At 36.4% G+C, this 20156-nt stretch overlaps 1 protein-coding gene across 1 annotated transcript in view; it reads right to left on the bottom strand.

Moving 5' to 3' along the window:
- Positions 1-248: 248 nt before the first annotated feature.
- The window catches only part of LOC107740839 (zeta-sarcoglycan-like), a 63461-nt gene continuing 43553 nt past the window's right edge, over positions 249-20156 (bottom strand). Inside the window, exons 3-5 of the mRNA XM_016553364.1 lie at positions 17351-17438; positions 5854-5976; positions 249-310 (exon numbers count right to left, since the gene is read on the bottom strand). Coding sequence (XP_016408850.1) covers positions 249-310; positions 5854-5976; positions 17351-17438 — 273 coding nt within the window. The remainder of the gene's footprint in view (positions 311-5853; positions 5977-17350; positions 17439-20156) is intronic.

Raw genomic sequence — 20156 nt, 5'->3', positions numbered from 1 at the left:
TTTAATTACTTTGCCATTTAATGTAATCTTTTATCTAAAGCCACTTATCAAAAAAATAAAATAAAATCTGAGACCAACCAGAGGTAAAATGCACCGCCTGGGGGCAAAATTATGATTGTTCATGGATCTGTATCTATTTTAATCTACAACTTTTTTGCCTCCCTTGAGCTTGTGCTCCCACTGAGTGTGTGTTCATTCATCAAAGTCTTGTTACACACACACACAAAGCTTGCACTGACATTAGCTCATCAAAATTCTCCACTCTCAAGTGTTACTTTGAAGGTGGTCTGTCCAACTCTTGCTGAGGGACCTGTGAGAAAGTATATCAACAGGATGCAATTGAACTCTCTGTGAAACCATATCATAAGACATTATCCTTTAATAGACTCTATTAAGCCATGACATGTTCCATTTACTTTAACTGTGTAATTCTGAACTCTAAGAGGGACAGAGACACTGAGACTGAAAGAAGGTGAGTTAAAGATGAGGGAGTGCTGGACAAACATTCGTTTACAAAAGTTTCAAACACCAAGGACGACATAAAGCTGGTTCATAACTCATTATGTAGGCTCATTTCAATTAGCTGTTAAGCTCAGTGATAATGAACACACTTCGATAAAACAATAATTAGGAGAAAGCGAACTAGATTTATATGTTTCCTGTTTTCGATTTACAAATTAATGAGGGCGAAAGCAAAGTGAAACACATAAAGCATGTAATAAGCCATTAATCCACACAAAATGTTGAAGGAATGTTAATGCACACAGGTCAGTCTGAAGAGAACAACCAGAAATGCAAAGTGAGGGAGGAGGAAAGAGATGAGAAACAGTGAAGGAGTCATGATGAGTGTGTGATTATCTGCAGATTTTCACTATGGCATTACTTCACAATCAAAGTGTCTGCTCTCTACTGTGAAACAGACTGCAGACTGGGATGCAATTACTGCAATGCTCTTTATCTGTCCCAGAAAACTTTTTTTTATAACAGAACTGAGAGAGCGAATGTGTGGATTTATTGGTAACATTTTGAAACTATTAAAAATGATTTGTTTAGGCTAGGGACATTTAATCTATAAGAAGCCATGGACCCTCAATGAACGGAGACACAAAGCACAGTATTTAATACAGTACAATGTAAAAGTCTTTGTGCATTAGTTGCTTTACAAAAACATTTGTTTTAAGACTAACACTTAGCTTTCGCTTTAGTGTGCCTGTAGGCATTCTTTTTACAAATACTGTAATAATCCAGTGAGATTATTGTATGTGCAAAGAGTCTGACAACAGACGATAGGACCCACACAGAAATCCATCTGAGGGTTGTCCCCCCTAAAAAATATGATTAAAAACCATGCTGTAAAGTGATTATTTTCTCTTTAATACAGATGATGTCAATGTATTTTTCAATGAGTCCGCTATGTTGGCAATAGGCTTGTTTGAGATGCGCCTCGCCTCTCCTGAAATGAAGGCGAGAGTAGGCGGCTGCAGTGAGGGGAGGAGTGAAATAAGCTCAGGCAAGACGGACAGTTCTTGACAGAACGCAATATCACAGTTGTCTGAACCAATGAGCAACCTGTTTAATGATATACTGAAGAGTAGTATACTAATGTAATGTTGAGGCAATAAAATTGCGATCGGTTATGTATCTACCAAGCATTTAGCTAAACTTAACCAGCCACCCTTTACACAAACCTTGTTACATTAGCTAAAAGTCCAGTGCCCATAAATATACTAAATGATTAGTAACCGTTAATAAACATTTACAAATGATGAATAGTTTCAACTTTAGATTGGTAACTGCAAAAACATGAACAAATTATTAATAAATGTCTAGTAAAGAGGTGTGAATCTCTGCAGAAAGTTTATACACTGCTGCTTTTTAACAGCTATAAAAGGAATATATATATTTTATTTTTATTTTTTTTAACCCATAAATGGTGTAGTTACAGCATTGACCAGCAGGGGCTACGTGGACAATGCTAACTAGCCAAACCTTGACCTCTCAATGGTTCAAATCCTGCTCATGTTTGCCATTAAGATAAGAAATGGAACTAAAAAGGGTTAACACTCTCATTAAAAGCTGAACGTGTAGTATAAGATGTCACTATCCCTCCATTAACCCAATCATTTCCCCAATTTTTCTAACGATGAAAGTAGATTTGATCCTGGTGCATTTGCATTATGCAAGTTCATAAGCGATTGGAAAGCACCCAGCAGTGCTCCATCAAACTAAACTGGGAGGTAAAAGCTTTTGGTTCCCCTCAGTAACCTGCCTACTTGCCGACATGGCGGCAGCAACAATACTACAGCGAGAATCAAAGTTACACTTTCTTTCTTTGCGTGAACATTTGGGTGGTGTTATGCAAATCTTCCCACATCGTGACGTAGACATGTGGGGGCGTGTTTGAACGAGGCGTTTTAGGAGGGCGTGAACCAGTCTTAACTTTTATAAAGAATATCTCTTTGGGTTTGAGACTTTAGTCTTTGCAACTTTAGGGATCTTATCTATTCACGAACAGCTTGTAACACTCCAAAGAGAAAGGAAAACGTGAAATTGCATCATATGACCCCTTTAAAATAGCAGTAATAATAATACAAATTATTGTTTTAAAATGTAATAATATTTCACATTATTGCTGTTTACTGTTGTTTTGATCAAATACATGCAGTCTTGGTGTGAATAAAAAAAACTTTAAAAATCTTACCAACTTTACATATATCTGACTCGGCTCAAAATAGTATCATCTGAGAAGGGTGTCAATACCAGGTGTAAACAGGGTTCATGAGAAGCCAAACGATGGAATTGACATATCTAGCTTATCAAATCCTCACATCCTACCTAATGCTCTGTTATACTGTACCTTCTATACTACTAATAAAGTAACTTGGGCTAGGCAGAGGTATGAAACATCAAGTGATAAATTACAAGAGCTGTAGAGCGGTAGCCTGGAGTGCATTTTTCTAGATCTGTATTTCTGGAACATTTGAAGTGTCCCCCATTTCACGGCATAATTTTTCTTGAAAATGTGCTTGTTAAGTGAGTTCTTCTCATTAGTATAAAAGTAAGCTGTTCTTCCATACTTGCTTTTTTTTATTTGTTTCAGTCTGTCCTAGTTTATTTTATTCCTCTTCATTTTCCCCACAATCATGCTCGGAATAGTTTAAAGAAACAGTTCATTCAAAATCAAACTTCTGTCATTAATTTATTCATCTTCATGTCATTTTAAACACATATTATTTTCTTTCTTATATGGAACACAAACAGAAAAGTTTCGAAGAATATTCACAGTAAATATACATATATTTCCTTTTGAGACCAAGTCATGAAGTTTTTATAAGACATGATGGTGAGTAAATGATGACAGAAATTTCATTTTTTGAGTGAAATATTCCTTAACACTTAACTCTCTCTCTCCATTCTCTTTCTCTCCCCAGGGCATTTCTTGATTCTGACACATTTTAGCCTTTCAGTCTCTCCTCTGAAGAACCGCAGACTTCCATTTATGCATGCTCTGTCTATCTTTCTCCCTCTCTACCACTATTTCTCTCCCTTGATCCCTCTCTCTAACCATGTATTTTTGTGAAAAGAGGTAATGGACATATCTGCCCAATTACTGAGCATGTGCCCTCTTTGTCCCTGACCTCTAACTATTCCACTTGACCTCCCAGCATTCACTGTTTCAGACAGAGACAGAAAAAAAAAAAGTGTAAGAGAGAGAGAGGCCCGCATGAGTAAAATCAATTTGAAGCAATATATTTGCATTTCAATGTAATGACAGGTTTCTAGTATATATGGTGCATGCAAATATTTAAATCTTAAAAATGTAAAATGTTGGCCCAAAAAAATTGATGCTGGGGAAAAAAAAAAAAAATTCTTAGCTCAGAATTTCACCTTGACAGTAAAGAACAATCATGTAAGGATTTCGAATAAATAAGAATTACATAAATTGGAGGATGTTGTAGTCTGAGCAATCTGAATGATTTGTGAGATATCGTTAACTTGTAGAGCCTCTTACTGTATTATCAAGACACAACTGTAATAAAAGGGGTTTTATTAACAAAAGGATAGATAAGAGTAACTAACAACTACTAAATGGACACAGTGAATGGATAAAGTGTAAAAGATTGATAAATGCAAGTTGGATGTTACTATGGGCATTATCTTATGGAAAGATAAACTGAAGTTTCCTGAAGGCAATACGGCAAACCTTATTAAGATTCAACAAATAAATTGAGAGATCATTTGTTATTAACTGACATCAGCTATATAAAATATAATGCAAATTACACACTAATGCCAAGGGTCTCTGGGGAAGAGGTTTGGAAAGAGTGATATTTACGTTCCGCCTGGTCATGTGCTGAGTCTGAGCGGCGACGTCTTCCACTTGTTGGTCTGGGCCACGTTGCAGTGAGAAGAAAGGAGCTGGATTTGTTTCAACACAATTCGTCTTGAGCACGAAGCACTAATGAACAATGAAGTCCTGAGCACCGAGAAGGTCCTAGGAACATGCAAACGGAGGAGCCTTGAAGGTGAAGGTTCTGAAGTCTGTGCAGAAGATCCGGACAGTCTGGAACACGCAGAAGGAAGGATCGCTGACGAGACGATTCTGACGTTGGTGGAGACGATGTGGGACACTAAGCTTGTGGTCCTCATTGCTGTTGTGGTTTCCAATCTCCCCAAATTCACTTCTTGTAGATCTTCCTTGTTTCTCCTTAGAACAACTTGGCAGCTCTTAGGGCACTTACAGTAGTAGCTACAACAGCTAAGCACATTTCTTTGTCTTGAAGATAATCTTTTATTCTTCCCTGAGAAGGAGGGATTTACAAGTTGATACCTTTCAGATCCAGCGTTTTGATTGGCCGATGCTGTCGGAGGTGGCCATGGTATGGCACCTCTCTGGCATGAGGTCTATTTGCATAGCTTAAAGTCCACGTTTAGAACAATGTCTTTAAGGTTTCCCTATGCATAATTCACTTCCCAAACCAATTTCAGATTAACCAGCACATTGTGCTGAAAATATGAAGACCAAACATCAATGGGTAATGCTGAACAATTACCCATGCATTCATATATTATTGAACTGTTGTATAAAAGTAATATCACACATTTGGAGTGACTCATCTCTCTCTCTCTCTCACCTACTGCTCTGCGGTTTTAGTGGACTAATGATGGCTGACTGTATTCCTGAACAACTTCAATTTTCTCCTTGTACATCAAGCAGGTCCTATTAATAGACCAAAATCGACCTGGCTCTGATGTAACAGTCCGAAGTTACTTAAATTAAAATAACTAAATGTATAGATATCTATTCACACATTCGCTATTTTATTTGAAATCATTTCATCACCACTTAAAATCATTTTAAGTGACACGACTAGTTGCAACGTGTCAAAAACAGAGTGTGTGTCCATCAACTGAAAGCACATTGTAATGCTGCACACAGCTCAGTTGATTATAATGGGATTGAGCTTGTTTTACATGTCAGGCATCTGGTGTAGATGAGCGTAACCAAACTTTTCTGACAGATGTGGGCATGCAGGCTTTGTTGTCTTTTACAGATGTGCAACTACATGTGTATTTTCAGTCTGTAATAAATCATGTGGAAAAATGCATGGATATAAGGCTACTAACAAGTAGGAAAACTGCTGTATGATATAACATTACAGGTCAAAGCAAATGCAAAAAAAAAGCTGAAAATGTATTTATGGGCCAGATTTAAAATAAACTATAACACTTAAGGGACTATATGAAACTATCTTCCATAAGGGAGGCGGTTTTATACCATTGTCTGTAAGTTTTTGTACACGGATCATGTGTAAATGGATGAATATGTGAGTGTGTTTGCGTATGTGGTACCTGTGACTCTCAGTTTGTCTGTGCCAATACTGATCTCCTCTTCATCAGCAGAGAAGAGAACTGTCTCACCATCACTACTTCTCACTTCGAACCGCTGACACTGGGCTTCTACCATCTCAGAGCCTACAGAAAGAGATAAAGAAAGAATAAGGCCTTGAGAAACAAGATCATAACACATATTTTAACCTTTGCAGCCCACATAAATCACCTCTAATCAGGAATGGTCTTCTTGTGATGGACAAGGGGGGCATGAAAAATAATGGTGGAAGGTAATAATACAAATAATAATATATTATTATTATTCAGTACTGTATGCATACAGATAAGATTAATTTAAATGAATTAAATTGTCCATTATTGATGCTGCCTTAGAAGACAGCTGCCAGTGTTGACAATGATAAAAAAAGGAAGCTCACCAGGTTTCTGAGTTAATATTAGAGCTGCTGCTCATTAGTGTTTGAAGACTTACTACAGTGTCAAATTATATAAATATTTGTACAATATGCTTGATTAATAAATGTCTCTAGTTAAAAAAAGGTACCAAAGAGAAATACAAATTCTTTCAACCTGAACCTTTCAACCAATTCTTGCACCCAAAAAAAAAAAAAAAACTGTCCCGAAACACACAATTTCGACTGTCCAATAAGTTGTATGCAGCAAATAATTGAATATAAAATGGCGTAAATGAATTTGACTCGGCATGAGCCAAGGAAGGGGGAGGGGGTTGGGGGAATTGCTTTTAGACCATAAGGTTCAAAAGGTATTAGCAGAAATATGTGTGCAAATTTGGCCTTTTGGTGGCGCTAGAGAGTTTGAGATAGATACTCCAAATTTGCCATGGTTAATATTGACACTGTCCTCTATCTGTGTGCCAAATTTCATAACGTTCCCGCAAGCAGTTCTATGGGCTGCCATAGACTTCCAGAGAAGAAGAAGAAGAAGAAGAAGAAAACTAACAGATGCAAGAGGTGCCTAAGAGGTGTCTTGGCCCCTAATTAACAACATGTGGGAAGAGTTCCAAATACAATGTTATCCAGGGAAAAAAAAAACTCATTGGAAAGGTTCTTACAAATAATAGCAACATAAATACCAATAATATCAACATAATCCCACAAATTCCTCTATGTTGCAGTTTACTATGGAAAGCCTTTCTTATTTAGACCCTGATGCATGATTATGAATTAGAGAAAGAGCTGAGTTTGTGTTTGTTTCACGCAGGAGGCTGATGTGAGAGATGTGAATGACTGATCTTGACTTTATTCACTAAGCGTGACTTGGCCTATAAATTACACTGTCACTGGAATGTCAGTAGCTTTTAATGCACTGCCCCAAACAAACACTGCAATGGCTTCACTGACTATATTATTCATCACAGCTATCATATCTTCCATGTCTTAGGTGACCTTGGAGAGCAAACTTGGCTTTGTTTGTTTGCCCACATTATGCGTGTGTGACAGAAAGTAAACTCCTCTTTTTTCCTAAAGCCCACTCTCCCCTTTCTCTGCCACCCTCTATTGTCTTTCTAGCCCTCTTCATGCATTCATTGCCTGTCCTCTCATTTTTTCAGTGTTTGTACTATAAGACACCCTGCACTTTCTCCAAGCACCCTATGGCAAAGAGAGCAGTACATTAAAGTAGAATATAACAATGAAAATTTTGGGATTTAATTTAGGCAACTTTTCCAACATGGCTTTCTTTATATTTACTATCCACCTTTTGGATGTAATATTAGAAAGTTATATAGGTTATTGATACTGTATATAGGACAACACCTCTCACAAGCTCAACTTGCCAATAGTTTATTAATAACGTTTCCATTTTAAAAGGCATTTGATATATTTAACTTAAAATAAACTTTACAAACTTTTGTATTTTCAGTTCAGTAGCCTGTTTTGTCCAATGTCTCAAAAAGCACAGCTGACATACTTATTTCAGTTTGGCATCTGAAGGAGCCCCATATCAACAGTTGATTGAAGCTGTTGTTCCTGCTGTGCTTAAACATCATTTCACAGACCTAAAGAAACAAATGTAGAGCACATCTTCAGATCTTGAAGTTACTTTTTTTTTTTTAATACAAAGAGATTTGGTGTTGGATTATGTTAAATATATATAAAAAAGAAACATGTTCATTAATTAATTGCTTTGCATTCTTTTCTCTTATAAGACGATATGTTGCATATCAGTGAAAGTCCCACATCATTTGATATATTTTAAGGAAAAAATTACTGAAAAAAAAGTCACATTTACATTAATTATGTTGGATAGTGATTAAAGATGTGCTTGAGGATAAGGCAAGGCTAAATTTGATTATGCTGATGAGATCAAGAGGAGAGAATGCTAATAAATTGTTAATTTATACTCATATTTTAATGAGAAAAATATGGTAGCCAGAGATTTGCTCATAGATCCACTACAGAGCATGCTCATCTTTAGAGAGGACATGACAGAAACACACCACAGGATTATAAAGGGACAGATTTGCTTCTTTCTTTCTTCCTTCGAGTGAAAAAAAGTTTTGATTTGTGTGGTTGTGGCGTATCAGAAAGACCAAGCAGTCTGTGCATCCATCAGAAGAACTGAAAAATTATTTAAAAATAAATATTGATTTAACATGGCCACACTGAAACAGGAAGCAGAGATTCTAAACTAAAGAAAAAATATGATTCATTTAACAATTGCACATGATCGATTTTGTGCAAAAAAATCTCTGGTGGCCCAAACATTAAGATCTTGCAATTATGAAAAATAAAAAAAATAAAGCTCCTTAGGTCAAAATATAGCCTTAATTACATAACAAAACATTTATTAGACCTCATTGATTCATAATTAAAGCCATGTTGTTCACAACAGGTTATTACCTCATATTCGTTTGCATCACATTTAATGTTTGCGTGCTTCAAGAGCTCAAGGTTTGAGTGCTTGATTACTTCAGTGATTGTTCTCAGTGAATGTACATGTAAGGAGTAAATACTCATTATTTGGACAAGGACATCCTCACTTTCATAAAGCCATCCAGACTGCACCACCTCACGGATCTCACAGAGCCTCTCATCCAGGTGATTTAAATGAGAAATGATGTGCACTGGATATTAATGACGTGCTCTTGAATATTAATTGCTACTGATTTACCTCTCATTAAAACTGAGGAATAATGATTAATGGTTGTTTTGAGGTTGGAGGAAATTGAAACTTTCCCTTGGAGTGAAATGGCAAAAATGTGTCTGTTGAATTCAAAAATTACCCTAAGGAAAGCATTGAGCGTTTTCAAACTGGAGTCTAGGATGTCAAGGAGTGCTGGGGGGTCAGTGGACTTTAGCCTCCTTGTTAGTGCGTCTGCCTCCCATGCCGGAGACCCAGGTTCGAGGCCCACTCGGAACAAGAACGAGGTGTGGCGGTGAGGACCCGGGGGAGAGAGGTTACATCAGCATGGCTGTGATCCAGCCATAGGCACGCAGCCACATAGGCAATCACAGCCATGCTGATAGAGCAACAAAAGGCTCTCTCATAAAGGTAAATATCACATTTAGGGGTCCATGGCAGAAAAAAAAATGGGTTTGAAAACCCTTGTTTAACAATACTCCTTATAGTCAGATAAAAATGTGCTGTAAATACACTGCTTTATTATCATTCCAGCTACAGCAAGAGGTTAAGAGGTTAACAGCTGGGCTTGGATGAGGTTGAACATCTGTGCAAAATGCTGTTATATAAAACGTGGAGCTTCTGATCTGAATTGCTTGGAGGTTCTAATCTGACCTTATGAGTAAACAACCTCTGCTGATGCAAGCCAAAGAAATGTCCACATCCTTTTTTTCAGTCAGTCAGTCAGTCAGTCAATCAAAAAAATAACAATGTAAGGGCTCTGTATTAATGTAGAGAAATGGTGCACAAAATAACACCAAAAAAATAAAATAAATACAAAATAAGTAGCAAAGATAAATTATTTTTCCAAACCGGATAATCCTCATCAATAAAAAGGCGAAATGGGTGAATTTTGAACACCTGCATTAATCAGTGGGTGTGTGTGCATGTGTGCTGTAAATACACTGCTTTATTATCATTCCAGCTACAGCAAGAGGTTAAGAGGTTAACAGCTGGGCTTGGATGAGGTTGAACATCTGTGCAAAATGCTGTTATATAAAACGTGGAGCTTCTGATCTGAATTGCTTGGAGGTTCTAATCTGACCTTATGAGTAAACAACCTCTGCTGATGCAAGCCAAAGAAATGTCCACATCCTTTTTTTCAGTCAGTCAGTCAGTCAGTCAATCAAAAAAATAACAATGTAAGGGCTCTGTATTAATGTAGAGAAATGGTGCACAAAATAACGCCAAAAAAATAAAATAAATACAAAATAAGTAGCAAAGATAAATTATTTTTCCAAACCGGATAATCCTCATCAATAAAAAGGCGAAATGGGTGAATTTTGAACACCTGCATTAATCAGTGGGTGTGTGTGCATGTGTCTGGGTGTGGTTTGTGGACAGTGTAAAGAGACAAATAATCAGAGCTGTTGTCATAATCAGCAAACACAGCCCTGAAGACTGATGCGTGTATTTGTATGCATCAATCTCCATATATCCTTTATATATACTCTCTCTCTCTCTCTCTCTCTCTCTCTCTCTCCTTGGAGAGTTTAAGCTCACTTCCTCGAAGTGGTAATGTGGCATTGCAAATGATGATATTCATTTAAAACTAGCAATTTATTCTGGCTAAATTACACAACATAAAACAGCACATTAAATTTCTAAACGTTCCTCTACATGCATGCACACTTTACCAATGTGTTCTTATCATGATTAATTACTTGGAACTAATCACTGAAATCACTGGATTTTTGGTGCTGTGGAACGTATAATTGGTGACTTGAGCACTTTCAGGTGGCTGTTTTTGAAATTTCCAGGTATATCTATATTTAAATTAGGTACCCTTATGGATTGCAGTGGATGCAATGGAGTAAAAACTTTTGAAATAATAATATGTTGAGCTCTCCTTGACTAACTGAAATTCAAATACATACATATGTAACTTATTCTGATGACAGAATAAGTTCTATCATCTAGAATTTTTGTCCTTGAAGAGAGTTGCTGTTTTTTCCCATTAATTTAACAGATAATTTTTTAGTGTATATGTTTCTGATTGAACTGGCATGCTACGATAACTATAATTTCACAATCTATATGTCTGGTCATTTACTATTATATTAGCATAACTGACAAGTCATTCATAGTCATAATAACAGTCAGATGATAAACATTAAAAGCAATTTTTTTTAGGATTTCTAATGTGTCTAAATAGAGTACTTATTATCTCATTAAGTTATTTCAGCCAATAGAAACTCAATTTAATGGGCAGGCTGAATTTTGAATGACAACTAATTGCCTTTAATATGAATAATAAATGCTAATTGCTAAGATTTTTGGAAAGGATGGTGGTAAAGGATACTGGCAGCGTCCCCATGCCACTCCTGAGTCCCCACCATCACACACTAGTCTTCCTGTTGTCCTTGTCCGCCCCCTGAGCATCTCTCGCTCATGTCCTCTCTGTCACCGAGTGCTAATGAAATTATATCCCACTCTCTCAAAGCGGAGAAACCATTCATTATGCAGTCTACACTTCTAAAAATGAAAAGTCAATAAGACAAAAAACAGATGCTGTGTTCCCTCAATGTCCTCTCAGTTGTTTGGCCTCTGGAGGAAGTGTTCAGAGTAGAGACAAGCTCACAGCAGGAGTCTGAGCGTGAGAACAGCCCATGCACGGATTATTTTCCTGCCCCTCATTTTCAATCATCTGCGCAGGGACCTCGTGGCGATCAGCAGGGTGCCTCGGGTTAGCAGAGAAGGATGGAGGGATGGAGAGAAAGAATGAAAATAAGATCTGACAGCACAAGCTTGATGCTGCATTTCATCACCAGCTCACTCCCAGCACACATCCCATCAACACCTCCAACTAAATCCTGCCACCCAATAATTTACACCCAATAATCCTGCCACCCGAAACACACAACTCTGGAAGGTCACAAGGTGAGGATGCCCTAAAAGGTCAGTCTAGGGAATTTTTTGGTACTTAACCTACTTTTTAAGGTTCCAAAATTATTGTGACTCTTCAGACACCATTCACTCTTCACAAATGTTACTGTAAGATTATGTTTTTGAAAGAAGTCTCTTATGTTCACCAAGGTTGCATTTAAAAAAAAAAAACTGTAAAAATGAATATAGGGAACTATTTCAATTTATAACTATTTTATTATATTTTGAAATTATTAATAGAGAACAATAATAATGGCAATAAGCTGATTCCTATTAATATCAAATTTTTTTTTTTATTATTTTCAAAGTTGACACAACATGGTTGTGCTGCCTAATATTTTTGTGTAAACTTTGATACTTTTTTTAGGATTCTCTGATCAATAGAAGGTTCAGAATAACAGATTATTTGATTTTGTATACCAATGTACAAATCGTTGCTGTATTTTTTGAACAGTACTGTGTATATATGTATAATAACAACATCCAACATTTGTATGTGTGATATCTAATGCTTTTGGAATACTTACTAATTGTTTTGTCTTTCTAAAGCTAATTTCATATCTTGTGTTTTATGTAATTGATATTTTATGATGGATTTTCATTGAACAAGGATAAAACAATAAAATGTATGCATAAGTCAAAAACAGTTTTGATGAAGGCATAAAAAGTTTCCAAAACAGTTTGAAATATATAAATATAAAAAAAGGGGTTACACTTTATTTTAAGGTGTCCTTGTTACAGTGTAATTATACATTTAGGTACTGAGTAATATTAATTAACTACATGTACTTACTATATGGTTAGGGTTAGGATTTGGGTTTGGCCTTGGGTTACTTGCATGTAATTATGCATAATTAATTGTAAGTATTTTAATTCTAATAGTAAGTACATGTAACGTGTAATGTATGTGTGATATCTAATGCTTTTGGAATACTTACTAATTGTTTTGTCTTTCTAAAGCTAATTTCATATCTTGTGTTTTATGTAATTGATATTTTATGATGGATTTTCATTGAACAAGGATAAAACAATAAAATGTATGCATAAGTCAAAAACAGTTTTGATGAAGGCATAAAAAGTTTCCAAAACAGTTTGAAATATATAAATATAAAAAAAGGGGTTACACTTTATTTTAAGGTGTCCTTGTTACAGTGTAATTATACATTTAGGTACTGAGTAATATTAATTAACTACATGTACTTACTATATGGTTAGGGTTAGGATTTGGGTTTGGCTTTGGGTTACTTGCATGTAATTATGCATAATTAATTGTAAGTATTTCAATTCTAATAGTAAGTACATGTAACGTGTAACAGGGACACCTTAAAATAAAGTATTACCAAAAAAGGTATATCAAGGTAAGGTATATCAAGCCCTGGTAAGTAGTGCCCTAAGTTGAAGAAATATATTCCCTAAATAATTTGCAGTTCATATAAATTTCTTACAACCCCATCTGCAATTCCGGCGACCCCATTTTGGTTTGTGACCCAAGGTTGAGAACCTTGGGCCTAAAGCCACAAAGACTAAGACAGACTGCAGCTCTCAGATATTTAAGCGACTCCCTTATGAACACAGGATAAAGTCATGATCGCAGGGCTCCCGCTTCACGCTCACCACAACGCAACGGTGCATCAATCACCTGAACTTATGGGCCATATTATAAAAACAGAGATTTCTGCACTCCTGGGCCAAGCTATCAGAGGACAGCCCAGCTCTCTGGCTCTCAGCACCTCCATACAATTTCTGTTTGAAGAGTAATGTTCTTGCAGCGAGTGGGTTCCGGGACGAGAGAGGAGGGAAACAAACAGCAAACAGAGTGTGCAAGCGAGAGGGGATAACGGTGCATCAATCACCTGAACTTATGGGCCATATTATAAAAACAGAGATTTCTGCACTCCTGGGCCAAGCTATCAGAGGACAGCCCAGCTCTCTGGCTCTCAGCACCTCCATACAATTTCTGTTTGAAGATTAATGTTCTTGCAGCGAGTGGGTTCAGGGACGAGAGAACAAGGAGAGGAGGGAAACAAACAGCAAACAGAGTGTGCAAGCGAGAGGGGATACAGAATAACTCTGCTGCCTGTTTAGAAGCTAATCCATGATATTCCCTAAATGTTTAGTCAATGTCAAGAGAGCAAAGACAGCCTAAAGGCAATGACCCTGCAGAGTGGGTGAATGTTAAAGAGAGGATATAGAGGGCACATTGGTGAGAGTGTTATGAGACTCCAAACTGGTAACAAACCCTCAGTGTAGAAGTAAATTCACACAGCATTTGTTTAAAACCGAGTAACAGAAAAAAAAAAGTTTTATTTTAACCTTATTATGATTTTTCACCTTCATAATTTAGCATCATTTAATGTCAAATGCGTCAAATAAATAAATATAAAAAAAATATTTAGAAAAATATTTTATATCAGCTACACAATAAACAACACCACCTTCTGAGACTGAATATCTGACAGCTATACTTAAGTAAATTGACTGCAGAGGTGCTAAATCAATAGTGAACAAATAATGCGTCTGAATAGAACAGAGGAAGTCTCTATGGGAAGCGACTTTTGCCCCCAAACATTACATATCTGGGGTATTTTTATCACTTTCATTGATACTGGTTAATTTCTAGTCCTGCCGTGTACTTAATAAAGCTCCATGGGGCACAAATAGCCTGAGATTTAATTTAAAATCATGCATTTATCATTAAAGAGACCATAAGAGTCAGATAATGCCTGCTGTGTTTTTGCTAGGAAAGCGGATCTGCTATATTTAGAATCAGGTTCTTCAATTTCTAAAGGCATATCTGAACATTAATACAGCATTTCCCAACTGAAAAGACGAGGATATGTTTTGTTTTATACAACAGACAGTTCAGATTCTTCGCACCAGTGAATGAATGAGGAACACTTAGGGTATGTTTACACAACAACTATGTACTAAAAATGGAAAAGTTTTGTGTATAGACGACAAAGATGTCAAAACGATCCCCATTCACACAGATCTGCGAAAACGACTGAAAACACTGCATAATGCATGCCAGGCCAGTAGTTGGCAATGGTACTTTGTAAAGAAACACTACACTTCTGCGCACATTTCTATAGACTGAACACGTAATACGCATGTGCATGATGTCCCCGTTTTCACAAATTCACGTTTTGCTGTTTACACGGAGATGATAACTTGCACTTTGAAACCTGTTTTCAAAAGTTTGAATGACCAAAATGGCCAAAACGCATAAAACGTTTTCCGTTTTTAGTTGACCAACACTGTTGTTTAAACACCCCTAAATTAGGAAACCCAGAGTTGAGCTGGAGTGGAATGATTGTATAAAATAAAATAAAATAAAATAAAATAAAATAAAATAAAATTGTCACGATCACCAGCTGGAGTGCCCTTCATAACCACCAGAGGGCACTCCATCCCATACCTCTGTTACTCAGTCTTGGACTTCATTTCCCATAATCCTTTGCCCCGACTCATCAGCACTCATTGTTTGCACCTGTGTCTCGTTAACCCTGTCTGCTCACCCTGTATAAGCCCGGTTCATTTTGTCACTCATAGCGAAGTCTTGCATGTGTCACAGCTGCAGCCTTTTATTCTGGTTCTTTTGTGTGTTTTTTTCCTGGTTCTTGATATTCTGCCTGTTTATCTGGATTACTCTGTTTGCCTCAGCCCTGAACTCTGTCATTGTTTGGACTGCTTATTGTGTTTGACCTCATGCCTGTTTTGACTATGATTGTGGGTTATCTCGCTAATAAACTACTGCACTTGGATCCTCAGCCTTCATGTCTCCGTGCAGTTTTGTGACAAATTTTATGAACCAGGGTCAAAGAACACTCCATTTATTAGAATGCCTATTGGTTTTCTCTTTACTGTAATTCATAAATATGAGCCAATTATCCAAATCTGAATTTTGCCAAATCCTGTCAAATCAACACTAACCCACATAAAACAGTCACAATCAGTAGAAATTAGAAGAAAAAAAAACACCAAAGTTTCAGTATTTCTTTGCTGCCTGTTAGTAATACAGGGAAACCATGTGTGTGGTTGTTGCTTTCTCTGTTTTCCTTTGCACAGTAAAGCTGTGATCTGCCGTAGTGAGGGAGAGCATCTACTTCTTCTGGCTTTAGGGGTGGTTGCTTCTGCTCTGATCTTACAGCTAGTTTGAGTCAGGTAGCTCTTTTTATACACACACAAACATAAACATAAACTCTGCCTTGCATACCCTGGAGTGGAAAAAATCCCTGACAAGGGAAGAGGATTCACTGGAAAACACCAGAAAGCACAGGGACTCCAGAAACCCCTGTGGCTGCATTGAGATAGAGCAGTAATTGATGGAGGCCCTGAGCCTGGCGGGCAGCCGGCCCCAGAATGCAGCCTGCTGTCTTTTGAAATGTGATGGTGAAACTGAGCACCAACTGAGAACAAAAACACAAGACTGTGCAATGGGGGTTTTCTGCATAAATCTGCATGAGTTACTGTGATGTACAGTACCGTGCATTATATATATAAGTTTAAACTGAACCAGAACTATCTGGAAATTGTTTCTCAATCCAATCCATTCATGTATTTGATCAAAAACACAGTAAACAATAATATTATTACAATTTAAAACAATAACTTATTTTAAAATATATTTTATTCCTTGATCCTTCACAAGTCATTTCAATATGCAGATGGTACTTTTTTGTGAGGTAGGTGTAACACTTTGGCACTGTAAGTGCAACTTAATTTTCAAAAATCAAATGAAAGATACAAGAGTGAAATCTCAGGAAACAAAACACTGTGAATTAAAAATGCACATAAAAACATACTTACAAATGAAAAAAATAAACAATAAAGGATTTAACTTTAGAAGAAATTATGACCTAATTTATAGAAAATACCTGGACACAATCAGGGAAGCCAGACAAAAGATAAGACACCTGAAACAAAACCTGCATAACTGTAACAGTTGGTGTAAGCTGTACCACCAGATTTTAGTTTTCTTCCAATTTAATCTTTGAATATATTGCAATCCATAAAAATAAAAAAAAAAGGAAGAAAAGAAATCTAGGCCCAAAAACCCTTCAGGGTGTCATTTACTAAAATGCCATTTAGGTAATTAAGTAAAAGCAACTACAATTTATTTTATGTGTGCCAGCAACTTATTAACAACGATGAATTCTGAAATTGTCAACACAAAGAGTCTTTTCCTTATTCAAATTCGATTAACTATTTTCATGTAAATTAACAGATGACAGTTAGGATGCCAAAGAAGTTCCAAAAATAAATAAATAAATACAAAAAAAAAAAAAGGTTTTTAGAGTAACACTGTAGGAGTTCCACAAATGGAAATATTGTAGTATCTCAAATAATAAATGGAGAATAGATGAATGTATGAAAAACACATCAGCTGTAAATGAAAAGGCCCGCTGTGAAAAGAGAGAGTGTGAATTCAGGTGACATGTCCGTGAAAATCTAGTTTAAAAATGCCACTCACCCACAGTGAGCTGTCCTGTCAGCTGGCCAAGGTTATTTCGTGCATTCACCGTCACATTGCGGTCTGACTGTAAGACCAGAGGACTGTCCTGAAACAAACACAGCAAAGACAGAAACTGATTATAGGATCCTGTATAATAAAAGAAAAAATAAAACAGGAAGAAGGAAAAAGAAACAGAGCACAGTGAAATTGATCTTACAACCTCGCATCTCATTCACAACATTGCAGTTTGGTTGAGGTTAGGTAGGGTTGTTAGGTACATGTTAGAACATACCTAAAGTAATAATAATAATAATAATAATAAAAATAATAAAAATGCAACCAAAATAAAACATTATGAAAATAAGTAGTCTTTCATGTATGCTCTAGCATTAAAACTTTCTTCAAGAAGCTCCAAAACGTCATTATTTCATTACAAAAAAAAATAAAATAAATAATAATAAAAAAACTAAAAAAATAAAAATAAAAATAAAATTGCAATGTCTGTGGGACATTTTATGTAAGCATTCAAATTATGTATTCAGAACACCTTAATTAGAAAAAAAGAGGCTATATATAAATGCCACATTATATTTAAAAAAAAAAAAAAAAAACTTTAATGGCCAAAAATGTAAACAAAATTACATTTTCAAGAAATTGTTAAGAAATACCAATTGTTAAGTACCATGAATTATTGTGAAGAAAGAACACTTTCCTTTGAAATATTATTTTGATGACTGACATATGTTGTACCAGGGGACCAGCTAGCATCATCATAACAATATTTCTGCAATGATGTGAAAATATGTATTCATGACAGTAAATCGTCATCATCTGTCATGTTAAGTTCATACTGTAGGATAAAAATCTCAACTTTTACATTATTAGCTGCTGGGGATGAGCTGATGGGAGCCATAAAAGAAAATGAGATAAGGGAGACAGAACTGGCAATAACATTTACATTTCAAAGGCATCACTTGTGACCACTTGTGATTTCGAGGGGAGGGTTTTTGATTTCATGACATTTCCATGGTGCTGTTAAGATGTTGATAATAGATGTAAACAAGGTGTAGATAAAATATGGAAAAGAATTTAAAAAAAAAACTAATATATGTGATGTTAATGTGTTCAATGTGATGCTATATGTAATATCTGAACTGTCTCGTGTGTGTATGTGTGTGTGTGTGTGTGTGCATGGATGAATGCACTCTGGCTGGCTGGGTGTGTGTCTGTGTGTGTTCATGCATGCAGGGGTGCATGCTGTGGATCACTGGATTCAGTGTCTTCTTGTTCTGTGCAACTTTGATCCTAGTAACCTATACATCCTCTTCCACAACAGAACCTCTGCTGTGGCATAAATCAAACAAAAGCACTGCACAAACACATGCCATACGATGCATCTTAACTCCGGTCACATTCATGAATGCATTCAATTGTGAAATCAATCCATCATATTTAAGTCTGTATATTATTTAGAGTGTGTTTGTGTGTTGCTTGTATAAGCTGATCTGAAGCTCAATGTCTTTTAATGCTTAAGAATCTGAGCATGAGAATTCAGCTCTTAGATTAGCTTCAAAGCACAGCGCTCCCTTTTGACATTGATCGACCTGCCAGCCAACCAGATCAATATATCGACAGTGAAGTACAGTGAAGGTCCACAAGAGCAGGTTCCCCATTTCTTCACTTTCTGTGGTTTTTTTTGTTGTGTGGTTAGTGTGTGGCCGTATGTCTTCACTTGTGAACAAAAACACAGTATACACTTCACATCAGTCATAAACGTGTAATGACAGAATGATTTTGATATTATAAAAACATGTGTGTGATGGTTTAATCCTGACTATTTTCATTGGTGTGTGTTTTACACTCCAAATAAAATTCTGTCTACATACAGTATAACATTTTCCAAGCAAGTTATAGGCATTCATTACAATATTATTATAGGTGCTTTTCAGTGAAAAACAGGTCTATTTAGTTATTTGTTTGGCTCAGAGGAACAAAATGCATAGGTTTCTTTTGACGCATCAATGCTCATCAAAATGTGATGACGTCACCACGTTCACTACGGAGCCTGTAATAATTTTAAATAATCCAGTATTATATAATAATACATTTGTTACAGAGCATTGGTAATAATAATAATAATAATAATAATAATAATAATAATATTACAAAATAAAAAATAGAAAAATTACATTTGACCTAAAATCAGGGCCGTCGCTAGTGGGGTGAAAAGTGGTGACGATTATAGGGGCCCACGGCTGTGGGGGGGCCCCGTTGACTGCCCAAGACCTGCATGAAATACGTTCAGGACTGTTAATGGGCCACTGCTGCGTGTTGTCACGAAAGCTGATCATTGGCACGTGCTTTTAAGCCTTGTCAATTAAAACATTCAAGAGATTTTAAAGAATTCCAACACAAGTAGATGTGAAATAGCTCAACTAAGTACTTGCGCGCTGTGTTCAGTGCGCACACCGAGAGCGCGTCTCAGGGTGCTTTCACACCTGTAGATCGATTGCTTTGTTACAAAACAGGGATTAAAATTATTACAATGTTGCTTTTTATTCTTGGTGTGGTTCGCTTTCAAACGGCAACGTTTCTAAACGGACCAAATTTGTTAATACAAGTCACGCGCAAGTAAACTGCTCTCTCATTTGTCAAAGTTCCACGGGTTATTTTCCGGGATTTCACTTAGCTGTCACGGCTGTCATCCATCAGGATGCAACGACAACAGCTTTGCGGGCTTATTGTTTTTTTTTTTTTGTAGCTATTTATCATTTTGAGCAGGAGTCCAGGATTCATCGGGAAAACATTTTTAAAATGCACCTAC

The sequence above is a fragment of the Sinocyclocheilus rhinocerous genome, unplaced genomic scaffold, assembly GCF_001515625.1.
Source record: "Sinocyclocheilus rhinocerous isolate Xijiao unplaced genomic scaffold, SAMN03320098_v1.1 scaffold8981, whole genome shotgun sequence".
Taxonomy (NCBI): domain Eukaryota; kingdom Metazoa; phylum Chordata; class Actinopteri; order Cypriniformes; family Cyprinidae; genus Sinocyclocheilus; species Sinocyclocheilus rhinocerous.
Note: the sequence above shows the minus strand (reverse complement) of the source record. Positions and strands in the feature narration are given on the sequence as shown.